Below are 16,122 nucleotides of genomic sequence, written 5' to 3' on the forward strand. Positions count from 1 at the left end.
GCTGCCAACCAGACTCCTATTCATGTGCAAGAAGAAATTCAACTCAGTGAAGTTTTGAATTCAAATCAAGTCACAAATCAGCAGTTGACCCTGAAGTGTTCTTCCTAGCACCTACATTAATAATGTATGCTAACATTTATATTAATAATGTATGGGGGGGAGGTCTTAGCCCTAAGCTAGAATTAAAATTAGTGGGAGTACTAAATATAGGTCTAGTTTCATTGTGCTGGTATGGCTTAGCTAGAGAATGCTCCCACTGCCATAGGCTTTATCTACCCGTTGCAGTGAAGGCCAACCAGGATGTGACATAAGCTGGACAAAATACTTCATAACAAACCATTTTCTCACGGTGGAAAAAAGCCCTGGTCACTCAAAGAATGCTTTACTGTCATATACATGTGTATGATACATTCATTGAACCCTTTCAGACCCCAGTCCAGCATCTTTAGGAATAAGTTAATGGGCAGAATTTATAAATATACTTTAGCTTAGTCCAGTAGGTGTGAACTGTCCTAGATGGTTCTTTCACAGAAGCTTTTACACTGAAAACCTCACCTATACATTAAGGCTTCTGATACCAGATCAGCTGAATCACCAGCAACAGATTTTCATTATTAAATGGTAGTTTCCCCTTGTCAGAATCACAAAAAAGCAAAGTATCTTCAATGGAATCCTAGCAGCTACCAGTGCTGAGTGCATCAGGTGGAAGCAAAAACAAAGCACTTGGGTCACTTGCCAATTTTAAATCAGAGGACAAGGATCCACTTGCCTGGCAGATATGTAAGTGTTTAGACACATGTTTTTTCAGGCTGTGAGCTGGCAGTGAGCACTCAGTGGCTGGGATGGATGTCTGTTCTTTTCAGAACAGAAGTACAAACTGCTACCCCTGTTTTCTGAGGGCAAAACCTGTATATATGTGTATGGTTGAAAGGGGTACAGGAAAGTACAAAACACATAACTGATAAAGATGTTGAACTGATCTGGTCCCTAAACTGATCCCTCAGGAACACCACTTGTCGCTGCTCTCCACTTGGATGTGAAACCATTGACCACAATTCCGTGAGTGTAACCATCCAGCCAATTGTCCACCGATTGGTGCTTCTCTGTCAAATTCATGTCTGTCCTCTTTAGACACAAGGTTTCACACAGGACAGTGGCCAATTCTTTGCACAAGTCCAGGTGCAAAGAATTTTGCACCTGGACTTGCTTTTCCCTCACACACCAAAGCTGTAACCCCATCATAGAAGGCCACCAGATTTGTCAGGTGCCATTTGCCCTTAGTGAAGTCATGTTGGCTGTCACCAGTCACCTCCTTATTTTCCATGTGCCTTCTTAGAGTTTCTAGGGGAATCTGCCCCATGATCTTAACAGACACTGAGACTGATTACCCTGGTCTGTAGTTCCTTAGGTTCCTTTTTTGTTTGTTTTTTTCCTAAAGATGATAAGGGATTGGGGTATCTGGTAAGGGATTGGGAGTGAAGTGGCTGGGACTGTTTAGCCTGTAGAAGAGAAGGCTTGGGGGGAACCTTATCAATGTGTATAAATATCTCATGGGGGAGCCAGACTCATTTCAGTGACAGGCCCAGATGCAATGTGCACAAACTGTAACAGGGGAAGTTCTCTCTGAATATCAGGAAACATTTTTATACTGTGAGGTGTTTTAAGTGCTGAATAGATTGCCAGGAAAAGTCGTGGACTCTCCATCCCTGTTCGTATTTAAAACTACTGGATGTGCTCTGGGGCAGCCTGTACTAGCTGATCATATTTTGAGTATAACACTGGACTAGGCATTCTTCAGAGGTGTCTTAAAACCTCATCCATGCTGAGGGACTGTGTACCGGTGCGGGCTGTGGAAAAAAGGGGCAACCTGCCAGCCAAGAAAGCTTGTTGCCACCATGGTATTTTCCTGTTCGCATTGATTTCTTTAATGCCCATGGAATCCTATGCTTCCTTTTCTCGTTTTTGCATCCTTGCAAATATCTACCTCCCTAATTTTCATATCACCCCAGCTTCTGCCTTTGCACTGCAAAACACACAAACTTGTGTTGAGCACCACAGCACAATGCTGTTGACTCAGTCAGTGTGTCTAAGGCAGTCTTGTGAGAGATCATGCATTCATATCCATGAACAATGCTGGCCTCTGTGCCCCACTGCCCCTGCAGTTACCTTCAGGATGTTTTATTGCATCTTCTTTTAGCTATGGTTTGTCTGTCTAGTTCTGATTCATCTACATTTTTATTTTGACTTCCCTAATACAGAAGGTATTTTATTACTGATGCCAAGCAGCTATCAATAAAAATTCTAAATATAATCTCTGAGATGTTTCTGAGAACACTTTATCAGCAATGAGTTTATTTGCTTCGGGATTTTTTTTTAAATCCAGGTTCTCAACAGTTGCTGAATGAATGCTTAGCCCTTGGCAAGTAAAAATAACAACTGAATGAACAAAAAATATAACCTTATATATAAAATACAACATCTGAGCAAATGATAAAAATCCCCCGGTCTGTCCTGGGGATGACAGGGGAGAAGCTTCAAAGAATCCTTAGAACTGGGTCTGATTTGTGCCCAGTGACTGATGCATAACTCTGCAAGACAGGGAGATCTGTCTGCCTCTCTGCAATGTCTGTTCTGGTACAAATCAGTGGGGCTTTCTGGCCCCAGCAAGTTCAGCTACATCTGGACCAATTCCACCTCTTGCACCCCAGCAACCTGGAGCCAATGAAGAGGCAGCTCCTGAAGCACTATGCTCCAAGGAAGGTGGCAAGCAGGAGCAGGCTGAGGGCAGAGGGATTCTGCCTCTACAGGCTTGTGTCTGCGCCTGGAGGCCTTTATTTTTATCCCCTAGACAAGTAATCTGCGTAACAACTTCAGAACAGCTGTGGCTCACTTTGAACCTTCCTGCAAACAGTGCTAGTTCCCTGTTCCCCTTGGTGTAAGCACAGCCCCATGCCACGAGCCCACTCCCTGCCGGGGTGGCAGCCCCCAAGATCTCAGAGGTGACCACAGTAGGTCCTCTGTCACCAGCAGAGCAAGTGCTCACCAAGCATGGGAAACCTACCTCAGCCTGGCACAACAGATGTGGCAGGGTATTCCCATGGCATTGCACAAACTTCATTTGGATTTTTTTTTTTGAGCTCTTCAGCTTTGGCAAAACACTTGCTTTTCCCCTCATCAGGACTTGTGGAAATCACGCTTGCTGCCAGCATGTGAAAGCAGAAATTGTAACTGCTTCAAAAATAAAAGTTGATGTGAGACAACACAAATTTACAGGAGAAAATATATCTTAGTAAGTGCAAGCAAAGGACTCGAGACTGAGCAGCTGAAGTGGAGGCAGATGCTCAGCTTGGTGGAGGCATCCTCTGACAGAAGGAAGATGCTCCCCGAGCCCCAGAGAGGCCCCTCTTCTCCACGTCCCACAGCCGTTTCCTTGTGGCTCAGGTCTCCAGCCCTCTCTTTTGAAGAAGTGGTTTCACTGTGGGCAGTGACATGCACCCTTAAGGCAACCACCTGCAGGCTCAGTTTCACTTGTGGGGCCAGGGCCCTGCAGGGCACCACCAGCCATGACAGCGAGCTGGCCCCACGGCTCCTCCGCTGGAACTCCATTTCAGCTCGCAGGTGAGGTCTTCTCATCACACTCCTCAGGCTCTTTCGTCTCCGTTTCCCACTCTCACTGCATCCCTTCACATCTTTCCTTTCTTTCCCCTTTGATTTCTTTTTCTATTGAATCTTTTATTTTCTATCTCATCTTTCTTCTCTCGTCTGGAGATGCTCTTCCTCCCGTCACCCTAATCTCTCCCAGCCCAGCCTGGCTTTTGCTCTTACTGCATCTGACACATTTTATGCTCAAGGCAAAAAATATTTAAATTACTGGGGGTTTTTTTGTTCTCTTTCTTATGATGTAAATATATTTCCTGCTGTTAATGCTAGCTTGACCTGAACACTTTAAATAATATACCTGCAATTTCCCACATAAATAATCTGTGAATCAGATACCTTAGTAGAGCAAAATATAATGATGCATCATTGTCTTATCAGGTTTTTTTTGTTGTTGTTTAATGATCTAAATAGAAGAAGGCATGATATTAATATGCAGAAAGTACCTTTGTTTACTGTTAGAGTGAAAAGTTTTGGAATTTTATTTCCTCTACTGAAAATCAGCCCAGCAATTAACTGTTAAGAAAAAAGGAAAATAGTATTTGTTTCCATCTCAAATGCCTGAAACTGTTTTTCTCTAAAATTAATGGCTTGTTCCTATCAAAAATGATCTTGCTGATTCAAAATCCAGGACTGAGTGCATGTTTTTCTCCTGATTGATATAGTTCTACTGCATTCCTGAGAAAGATTTTTAACAACCTGTGGTCCATTTTCAGCTCCATATACAGAGATAATAATATTTACTTCAAAGAGCAATTGTTAGATGTTATTCATTCATGGTTGAAAGTCTATGTGAGCTTCTTGAAGAGAAGGTGGAGTAAAAATGAAAATGAATATTTTATGATCTCATGCTTTGCATGACTGCTGATACTACGAAGCAACCCCTGTCAGAGGGATTTCTGTGTTTTCTTCTTGACTGGGCTTTGATACTTTTGCAGGCTGCCTAACAAAGTAAATAAAAATTACTAACATCTGGGATGTGATGGTGTCCAAAGGGCCCTGTCAGCATGGCTAAGAGACAGTTCTGCAGAGAGAGCAAAAGGTATGAGAGCCCCAAGATATGATTATCCTCTAGCAGGACTGCTGTTCTTTCTGCTGAGATATTATTTAGTCAAGGCAAGGTGTACAGGGAGGCAGTGTTTCTTCTTGTAAGGCTGGCTATTGTAGGGGAAAAATGCAAATGCTTTTGGATGTACAAAACATTAAAATCTGAAGCATCAGAGACGGACTTGACAGCAAAAATCCTGACAACTGCTAGTTCCACACGTGTCTCTAACAGTCACTCTTAAAAACAATTTTGATGTAAATAATGTGAAGCATTTAATGAATGATATATACTTTCTTTAAAATGCCTGTGTTCCCTTTAAGAATCTGTTGTCTGGAGATAAGACTGAGTAATAAATTGTGCAGACAACAGATGGTACCCGTATGTCATCAGAAGTGGCAACACTTAACCAGCAAAGGAAAGCTAAAGAATAATAACACCTGTAAGGAAATGTCCACAATACCTTTAGACTTAAAGCAGCAGGTCAGTCTTAAAATTACAGGCTCAGAACTGCAAAAGTTTCAAGAAAGAATAAGTATCTTGCCTGTGTTTCTTGCTGCAAATAAATGCTCCCCAGCAGCAAGAAAATTAATCCCAAGAACTTCAGAAAACTGTATATACAATACAATATATATGTAAATAGAGCTATATACATTAAAAGCACTATTGCAGTTTCTCATATTACATTCTTCTGGTCATCCCAAACAAGAGTTTGTGGCTAAAGGGAATGTTATCTAGCATACAATTAGCCTTGCATTAGTGATGAGGTAGGAGCATGGATGGGGCCTGGGAACAGAGGCAGTAGTAGTTTCGTGTTTTACAAATTGGAGAATTTTGTAAAAAGAAACTTTCAGTGACCTTTCTCATCAGAGGAAGTTTTCCACTGACAAGCACTCCTGCTCCCTTTATTTTAATTGCACCCCTTTCTTACTGAGAGATATTCATGAAACCCAGTTTCAGGGCACCTGAGAGAAATGAAGATGTGAGAAGCTGCCTAAGATCTCCCTGAGACTGGCAAATGAGAGGAAATTGTAGAAGGGCAAGGACTGCAAACTCAGATCCCAACAAGGTCCAGGTTAGATTATGGTGTGTCTGACTGCATAAAAATTGTAGGGCAGTACTGTTGAAAATTCCCTCACAGAACATACAAATGTCCATTAAATTCCTGTGGCAGAGATCCTGGAAAATATGAAATGGGCCAGCTTGTTTCTTTTGGAGGAGAACCCAGAAATGTGTGGGACCCAGCCACCTGCAGGATCTGTTCAACTCCCAGCAATACACTGATTTCTCTCCAACAAAACAGCTGACAAACATTCCAGAGCAAGTTCAGGCACTGAGCCCTGCCACTCTCAGGAAGGTGAAATCAATGAGCACCCCAGGGGGAATCAAGTTTGATCTTGTCTCTCTCCCAAAACATGCAAAAACCTGGGTGCAAGCTGGTTGTGAATGTTGGATAAGGGCAGTACATGGTCTGCTCACTCAGGGAAACTGTTGGGCCCAGCAGACCACATATTCATGGTCATCCATCACCATATATTTCATGGATCAGAAGATAAAGTATCACTTCTGAAGATTCCTGAAGGTGAAAGGACTGTGCAGGAAAACAGTTGTTTTCCAATGGAAGTAAATCCAACTTAAAACTATGGCTGTTTTGTTCCTTTTGAGGTTTGGAGCCATTTGCTTTTCTCCTTTTCTTCAGAAAATTCCACTGGTTACCCATATTCCAAGGTACTGAGAAGCAGAAAGATGCTCAGAGTGCATCCCAACTTCCAGGGCTGCCCCCATATCTCTGCCCAGTGCTGGGTGGGTGCTGCTGCCGTGCCTGCTCAGCAGAGGCAGCTTTGTCAGCAGAGCAGAGCTGAGGGCATCCTGATAATGACCCCCAAAATAATACAGCATGGAGCACCTCTTGTTCACAGGCTTCTGAAAATGTATCTCTCAAAATACCTGAAACTTCATGAAACTCACATTTCAGCTGAGAAGATGATTTAGCTGGGTTGATTTAGGTTTTCTGAAAATCTTCCTTTAAAACTGCTGGAAAAAAATGAGCAGGGCAAACAGACAGAAAAGCTATCTTATTGCCTGGATATTTAGCTCTGTTACCGTTGTAAAAGACAGTATTTACTCCTTTGGCAGTAGATAAGATTTCTAATGTGTGAGATACAAGGGCTAGTTTGAAAAGTGATTTATTGTTACAACATTCTCTGTAAGGAATATGTTGGATTTTACATTCGTACAGCTGCTTTGGAATTGAAGTTATTTTTAACCCTAACCTCCTAATGAGACAAGTAAGAACAACTAGTATTTATTTTGTTAAATTTTACCATATTTAGTTCAAAATAGCAACTGTGGGGGTTTTTTTTCAGATATCTCAGATTTATTTATATATATATCTCTTCTTATTTTGCACCAAAATTGTTTTCTCCCACTCTCCCTCTTTCTGTCCATTCTTCCTCCATACACATCTGAAGCCTTCTGTGTTCCCTCCTCCTTCCCTCTTCCAGGAAAGTAAGGACAATATAATCTATTCAGTTAGAGAAACCTGTTTTCATTTAAAAGGGAAGTTTTGCCATACTAGGATGACAAGGAGTATCAGTTCTTTATCTGCCACCTTCTGTTTTCATTTCTCTTTCAAGCAGATCTTTTTCATCTTCTTGAATTTGTGTGAGGACTCTTATACCTTTACCCTTAGATACTTCAGTTGAAGTAGCATTGGCTTGCAAGTTAATAAGTCCACTAATGTCAGTAGAAGTGCTACAGTGTATTGGGTAATGAGCTGGAGTACTTAAACACAGAGCAGTTAAAAAAAAATAAAATAGAGCAAACTTACTTATGTCATTAGATGAGATAGATCTGTTTACCTTACTTCAGGGTTGTCTATCCAGCTTCTTAATAGCACAAACATGCCATTCCCATGAGCAAACATCCTCTAGAGAACAGTCAAGGATAAGGACAGCCCAATGCCACTTTCTGATTTGTGGGAGGCCTCTGTGGTGGCATCACACCAGTGCTTCTTTGCCCACAAAGTTGTGCAGTTGTTCACACAATCACAGCAGGGTTGAGGAAGGGACCTCTGGAGGTCATTTGGTCCAACCCTACTGCTCAAAGCTATCTTAGAGCCAGCTGCTTAGGATCCTGTCCAGGCAGCACTTCAATATCCCTGAAGGTAGAGACCACCACCTCTCTGGGCAATGTGTGTCCATGTTTGGTCACCCATACGGTGGAAAAGTCTGTGCTCATTGCTCTGTGTCACTGGGCACAATCAAGAAGAGCCTGGCTCCTCTTTGCACACTCCCTTCAGGTGTTTGTACCTCTGAGCTTTCTCTTCCCTGCTCTGAACAGTCCCAGTTCTCTCAGCCTTTCCTCATAGGAGATGTTCCTGTCCCATAACCATCTTTGTGGCATTCCACTGCACTTTCTCCAGTATGCCCATGCCTCTCTTCCACTGAGGAACCCACAGCTTGGCACAGGACTCCAGGTGTGTCCTTGACGGTGCTGAGTAGAGGCAAAGGACTTCTGTCTGCTGGCAAAACACCTCCTAATGTGGCTCATTGATGATCATACTTGGTGGGGTAGAAGGGAGCCAAGAAGAAGCTCCCTTGAGAGGACGGAAGATGTGGACAAGAAGCAGAAGAAGAACCAGCCACAGGATAGGCTCTTCCTCAGAGGGGTTTCCATGGTAGCTGAAGTTCACTGTATTTTCAGCCACTTTTCAGCCACTTCCTAAAAAAGGGTGTCCTCAGCAGCCCCAGTTATTCTTCACAAACTGGATCACAATGGGCTGGAATTGCCCAAAATGTGGCTAAAGCAGCAGGGATTTCAGTGAGCTCCCCGTGAGCACCAGCCTGAGCAGTCAAACTAGGTTGTTATTCTTCCTGACTTAATGAATGCTAAAATCATGATTTTTATCACAAGCCATGGTTTGGATATCGGTCTGCAATAAAGTCAATGGTAAAATTAATTAATAACACTGGATATGTATCATGAAATATAATGAAGTATAACATGAAGTATAATGGAAAAAATACTCCTCTACTTCCTCTCATTGTTAGCTTATTTTTGCTACATAAGGCACTGAATCTGACATACCTGTAAGTAACCAGTAAAAACAAGAATATTTTCTGACTTACAGCTACCTGTTCTTTGGGGGAAGTTTTTGTCTAGTTTTCCAACAGAGGAGTGTAAAATATATGCCCCGTGTGATACCTTATATGAAAACTTCAGCCATCTCAATTACTCTTTGATAAAATCCCTGTATAATTTGCAAGTTGTCTGCAATGAGCCATAGGCTGGGCTGCTGACTGTCCTCCTCTAAGGAGACAGGTATTAGCACTGAAAAGCATAATTTTATCCGAAAGATGAAGCTTGCTGAAATCTGTACCAAAATTTCTTAGGACATAACAAGACAGAGAAAAAATTAAAAACAGTGACCAAGTTATTAGGTATTTATTTTAAAAAATATAAAAGAGCAAATTTCTTGCAGCTGTTTTCATTTGGGACCTCAAAATGGAGGCTTGATGAAAAGATGAGGAAAATTTAAAATACAGAGTTTTAAACAGATTGGACAGAGTTTTCCCTGTTGTTTGTGTCAGGCTCTGTTAAAGTAGGTGGGTCTCGGCAGTAGTTTTCTGAGGCAGATTGAGGAAATGTCTCTGTTTCTTGTATGTTAAAGATCTTTTAGATTAAGGCATAGATTAAATTTGGGAGAATTAGGGAAACAAACGTCTTAGGAGAGGCAGTGTGGTTTCACTACAGAAACTGACATAAAGTGGATGTTATCAACCAGCAAAACCCTTTGCTGAGATTTGCACTGGATGCATACAAATGGTTTACTTACTGTGACAACAAGTTCTAGTTTAATATCTCTTCTGAAGAAATTATTTTGAGATCACTTTAATAAACAGGCGCACAACCTACATGAAGGTGTTCTGAGAAAGTAGGTTTTACTGTATGAGTTGTTCTTATGAAAAGAAAACCCAATATTTAATTTTTTTTTTTACCAAAATCAAAGAATCATAGAATCATTTAGGTTGGAAAAGACCTCTAAAATCATCAAGTCCAAGCATTAATTCAGTGCTGCCAAGTCCACTACTAAATCATGTCCTGAAGTGCTACATCTGCACATCTTTTAAATACCTCCAAGCATAGTGACTCAACCACTTCCCTGGACAGCCTGCTCCAACACACGACCAACCTTTCTTGAAGAAATTGTTCCTGATATCCAATCTAAACTTCCCTTGACGTAATTTGAGCCCATTTCCTCTCATCCTCTGATGTTTTACCGAGGAGAAGAGGCTGATCCCCAGCTCACCACGCTTTCTTTAAGGTAGTCGTAGAGAGCTATAAGGTCCCCCATTAGCCTTCTTTCCTCCAGGCTGAACTCCCCCAGCTGCTCCCCTTGTGTTCCGGAGTCTTCCCTAACTGATGCATGAAAGAACTCAAAAGGCACTTCTGTGTCACGCTTTGTTCCCCGAGAACATGAGAAAGCCGGGCATCTCCTCTGCAATCCCGCAGGAGCCGGGAGTGGCTCTGCACCGCTCCCGCATCCCGAGGGCAATCCCGCGGGAGCAGCGCCCCCTGCCGCCCCCAGCCCCCGCACGGGCCTGGCCCGGGACAAACTGCGCGCAGTGCCCGCGCCTCCAAGGGTGGCAGGAATTGGAGAGGGGCTGGGGGGCGAGGGAGGGGTGCTGGCAGATGCAGGTGGAAAAATAATGCGCGCGAAGGGCTGCGGGCCGTGGCAAAACATTCCAGGATCTTGTATAGCATCAGTGTTGGACCCCATTATTAGTTTTGACTCGGTACACAGACCCAAATTGAGCACTTTCTGAAACCACAGGACCTCCCCTGCTCCATTTTTCTCTCTGCTGTTTTGCTCATCTTTGCTAGAGATTCTTGCCCCCTCCCTCTAAATTCTCCACATAGATCCATCACACTCTATAGGCAAGAATCCTTTCCACCTCAAATCTCAATCATGCTTGAACACGACTGTGAATAATTATATCAATTCATTGTAATTAACTGGTAAGACCAGATAAATCACTGTTCCTGACCTAGACGTACCCCGGCTGTACAATTAGCATGAGCTGCAGCAGAGGCATCTTGTCACCTCCTTGCTTGTTAAACCCTGTTCTAACACAGTTATTATTCCAAAACGTGGAGCAACACCCCTGGCTGTACCATCATATGAGAATGAACTCACAAGGTGCATGTTTTTCTGATCTGGGAGTTATTTAAGCTGAAAGGGTGAAGATGCTGAGAAAGGAAGATGTGCAAAAAGATGAGGAAGGACAAAAGTTAAGTTTGATGGGAGAGAAATGAGATATGGTTAAAAGGTAGGAACTAACTTCAGATCAGTTCTTTTTACCTGTCCCGCCTCCCTCTGATTTTTAGCATATTTGTATTGAATAGAATTCTCACTTCAGGATCCACCACTCTCTGGGTGATTTGAGAAAAATGCTACCACGTGAAAAAGTGGAGATGTTAAAGAGTTAGTGAATTAATATTAAGCTCATCCATGCCACTGCTTTGAAGATTTTTTTTCTGACAAGTCATGATAGACCTAGCAGTTTTCCTGGAAGAAAGGGCCTATTCTACCTCCCTTGATCACAAAGAAAATTTTGGCAAATTAATCCAGAGAGCCACACCCAGAGGACATTGTCAGAAACCAAATAAGACCCAAATCATAGTTTGCTTTAAGTAAATCTTCTAAGCTGTAAAGCAGAGTGGAAGATTGTTCCATGTCTAGGAAAGGCCTGACTGCTATGTAAAATATTAAGCACCCTGAGCTGAATACAAATACAAGATGCATCCCCTGGTATGAAGAGAAAGGTTTTCATCTTTCACAGTTCTCCAAGCTATTGTCTTTCTAGTTAACTCAGACTTTCAGCATATTTTGGAGTGGTTTTCCCAGTCTTCCAAAGGCTACCTTTGTCATCCTCCATTTGAAAATAAAATTTCAGAAGCAGTTGCATTCACCTGATAGCTGAACTAGCTTAAACAGAGCTTTTTGGTTTGGTATCTCCCCAGTAAATTCAGGCCTTTCTTGTCAGCACCATAATACATAAGATCCCTTTTTGCCTTTTACAGGCATTTCCCCAAGTATGTGCCAGCACATCTTGATGAAGTCTTGGCTCTGTCTGTGGCAGCTAGATGTTTGTCTGACTGCAGTGAGAACAAGATTTCTCCTACTGCCTTTATTTTTGTATAACCTATAAAAAGATAATGAAGATGGAAAGCACGCATAAACAAACATTGTTCAGAGGCAGCAATTTCTTTTCATTTCAGCTTCACTCTAGTTCAGCAATAGACAATATGATTATGCATGCTACATATTTGATATTCTTTACCCAGTACTTTCAGTCTCTGCGGTTCTTAATTTGGGTTTTCAGGAGGATGACTGATGTGCAGACCATAACAGCAGCCCTTGAAGAGGCCATGTAGAAGCTGGAAGATCAAGATGGCAAATCAGAACATTGCCATTTTCCCAGTGTTTCTTTTCTTGATTTTACTTTTTCTGAAAGGCTCATTCATGCTTTGATATTCCATTTTGTCCTACACAAGTCTTCAAGACCTGCACAAATTTAGGCCACCCAATATCATGTTAATACTTCTTGCTATCATATTACTCATTTGTTTCTCACTGTAAAGCATCTGGAATCATGTCAGTTTCAAAACATCCTTCCTTACCCTAAAAACCTTCACAGGAATAAAGGTACACCACAGAAGTGGCAAGCTGTTGCAGTTTACATGAAAAGGAATCACATTTTTACTTACACATGAGGGTGTCAGGTTGCTCACTGCTTCCAGCATAGTCCCTCATACCATCCCTTACAGATGCAGTTCCAGCTCATTAGACACTTTGTTTGCATGTCTCACTCACAGTCTGGTTGCTACAGCTGTCTAACTTTTGGCTGCAAATCTGCTCCCTGTTGCTGTTTAAATACATCCTTCCTTTTTCTGCTGTGGCCTTAGGACTCCCTCTGACAAGGCAACATGAGCAAAATAGAGTCATTCCACATTGAGATACATGGGCTTAGCTTGTACAATCAGAAGTTAAAATTCAGAAATCAGAAACATAAAGCAAGAGAATACTCAGCAAGCCAAATGAGTTGAGCTTCTGAGGTCATATTTTCAGGTGGCCTCTGCTGGTGTGTTTTAGAAATCAGAGGACATAGGAGGGTTTCCATCAGCTAAATCCCTGGCCGTGAGCGAGGTGAATGGTCTCTGCTTTGAAAAGAGTGAAAGCAGAATCAGCCAAGAAACCAACAGAAATAGAGAATCCTAGAGAAGGATCTGGTGAAAGGCTAGGGAGGGAACTAGGAACTTGAGTTGCACTGATGGAAGGAATTCAGCGTGCTTGGTGTAGATACCTAATGCATACCTGCCTTTCAGCTGCCCGCTGGCACTCCATCTCAAGAGGTGCCGTTATTATTTTTATAGTCAGAGGGTGGAGATACATGTCTCCACACAGAAATCACGTTCATCTTTCTTGGGGATAACATGCAGGGTTTTACTCAGACATCTGCAAAAGCAGACCATTGCCTGTGCATGCTGCGGAAAGGTGGCAACCAAAATGAAGTGTATGTTGGGTGCCTGAATGAGGAAGACTCAACCTTAATGCACTTTGGCAAGGAGAAGAGGTTGTCAAAGTGTTGCCAGCTGAGAGCTCAGACAGTTCCAGAAGATACAAATGGCAAGGAGATGATGGCAACAACTCTAACTAATTTCTTCCTGCTTCCAGTTTTGCTCCTTCATTGCCTGCAGAAAGAGACTCATCACATTTGTCCTTCAAGTATTTGTGATATATTTACTTTCTTTCCTTCTTTCAACTCTGCACCTAGCTTTATGTGCAACTATCTCAGGAACTGAAGGGGGAAAAAAAAGAAAACAAAGCAAAACCCCAAGGCCTGAGGGCAGAAATATTTCAGGTTGCTAGGAGAAATATGCTATTTTATGATTCACTGCTTATTTGTACTGTTGATGGCTGGCTTTAGGGAATTAATGGAAATCAGACACGTTTCACCCAGCCAGGTGTACAGTCTTACTTCTGTTTGATGTAGTGGTGGGTACATGGTTACTGCAGCTCCTTTAAGGTTGGAAGGTGACCTTGCAAGCTGCAGTCCTGCAGAAAGGCTTATAGGAAGCATTCTGGAGAGATGATGCCTTTGAGGCATCAGAATCTTTCCCACACCGCACTTTACGCATAAGGATAAAGGACCTCTGCTACTTGGGGCATCCACAATTCTTCTAGACACCCTCATCCAGTGCCTCAGCACCTTCCTAATGAGGAATTTCTTCCTAAGATTTAATCTAAACCTGCCCTCCTTCAGTTGAAACATTCCCCCTTGCCCTTGTAAAGTGTCCCCCTCCAGCTCTGTTCTAGCCCCCTTCAGGTGCCTGCAAGGTGCTGAAAGGCAGCCTTCTTTCCTCCAGGCTAAACAGCCCCAAATCTCTCAACCTGTCTCCATAGGAGATAATCTTTGATAATCCTCTGATAATCTTTGTGACTCTCCTCTGGACTTGCTCCAATGACTCCATGTCCTTCTGTAGCCCAGAGCTGAACACAGCACTGCAGGTGGGGTCTCACAAGAGCAGAGCAGAGAGGCACAATCTCCTCCCCTGAGCTGCTGCCATGCTGCTTTTGATGCACCCCAGGATGAAGTTGTCTCTCTGTGCTGCAAGTTAACACTTTTAGCTTATGTTGAGCTTCTCATCCACCAACATTCCTGAGTCCTTCTGCCCGGGGCTGCTCTCAATCAACGTTCCACTCAGCCTGTGTTTGTGCTTGGGATTGCCCTGACGCAGGTGCAGCACCCTGCAGCTGGCATTATTGAACACCATGAGGTTCCACAGGCTCACCCCGCGAGCCAACCCAAGCCCCTCTGGATGGCATCCCCCTTATCCAGTGTGTTGACTGCAGCACACAGCTTGGTGTAGTCAGCAAACTTGCTGAGGGTGCACTTGATCCCACTGTCCATGTCATTGACAAAGATAAATTGTTAAAATATGTTAAAACATATTGGTCCCAGTTCTGACCCCTCAGGAATACCACTTGTCGCTGCTCTCTGCTTGGACAGCAAGCCTTTAACCAGTCATTGACCAACCAGATTTGCCAGGTGCCATTTGCCCTTAGTGAAGTCGTGTCGGCTGTCACCAGACACCTCCTTATTTTCCATGGGCCTTCTTGGAGTTTCCAGGAGGATCAGCTCCATAATCTTGACAGGCACCAAGACTGCCTGTCCTGTAGTTCTCCGGGTCGGGTTTTTTTCCCCTTTGGAAAGGGGACTTATGTTTTCCCTTTTCCTATCAGTGGGAATTTCACAGGACTGACACAGTTTCTCAAATATGGTGGATAGGGGCTTACCCACTTCCTTTGCCAGTTCCCTCAGGATTCTCAGATATATCTCATCAGGTCCCATGGACTTGTTCACCTTCTTGTTCCTTAGGTGTTTTCAAACCTGATCTCCTACAGCAGATGGTTCTCAATTACCCAGTGCTCGCCTTAGCCTTCTGAGGGAAAGAAGGTGCATGATCATCCTCCATCTCACAGTGGGCATGATCATCTTCCATCTCAGTGCTGCAGAGTTTGGTGCTGCAGGGTTTGGTGCTTTCCAGCACAAGGATGCAAAAGGGAAGTGCAAAAGAGCATCTATGTTTGGTAATGCTGTTTCTAAAGGAGCCTCTATAGCACACAGTGGCTTTTGTCTTTAGACTTTCTCTGCAGTATTATGGGACATGCTTGTAAAACTTGATGTGCCTGTGCTTTTGAAAGGTTCTCCAAACAGAGCTTCCACTCAGTTTCAACACACAAATGCAGAGTTACCAAATTCATACAGTATGTCTGCACATTCAGTTTGGCTGTTTTTTAAAGATGTAATCTTTCTACAGTTTTGTTGTATGTTACCTAAAACTACTATCCCATAGCAGAGATCTAGACTTTATTGCATGTGTTTTCTATTTCTGTCTTGCAGTTTTTGTTATGACAGCAGTTGCTTTCACTTCTACAATGACTCAAAATACATCTGAGATCACTTGTGGGTTTATCAGCCAGAAGGATGAAGGTTCAGAAGCACCAGAGACATCAGTAGCTCCTAAGGTGATATAATAGATAACAAGTTGCTTATAAAATGTTCCTGCCCATTCCAGGATACCTTCCCAGGAGCTTACAACACCCTAAACCTTTAGAATGTGAGGACATCACAGACAAAATCACTAGGGTTGTGCCAAATATGGCTCCAGAAAGTTAGAGGGATACGTATCTGAAAATTCAGACTCTGAAATGGTGAATAGTTAAGTACCAGTTTTCTCTAAAACTGGCTTTTTTATTAACAACTTGATGTTATCTTATATCAGCATGCCTGAATATTGCTGGATATTGTTGGCAACATATCAGTGTAAAAATAGATATGAAAATATGTCCC

General features: G+C 42.7%; 1 protein-coding gene across 1 annotated transcript in view; it reads left to right on the forward strand.

The window, feature by feature from the left end:
- The first annotated feature begins 3,550 nt into the window (after positions 1 to 3,550).
- Positions 3,551 to 16,122, forward strand: part of FLT3 (fms related receptor tyrosine kinase 3) — a 42,420-nt gene continuing 29,848 nt past the window's right edge. Inside the window, exons 1-2 of the mRNA XM_039718433.1 lie at positions 3,551 to 3,618; positions 15,673 to 15,797. Of these exons, the coding sequence (XP_039574367.1) occupies positions 3,564 to 3,618; positions 15,673 to 15,797 (180 nt within the window). The 5' untranslated portion in view covers positions 3,551 to 3,563. The remainder of the gene's footprint in view (positions 3,619 to 15,672; positions 15,798 to 16,122) is intronic.

The sequence above is a fragment of the Passer montanus genome, unplaced genomic scaffold (genome assembly GCF_014805655.1).
Source record: "Passer montanus isolate IOZ18808 unplaced genomic scaffold, ASM1480565v1 scaffold4, whole genome shotgun sequence".
In the NCBI taxonomy this organism is placed as follows: Eukaryota; Metazoa; Chordata; class Aves; order Passeriformes; family Passeridae; genus Passer; species Passer montanus.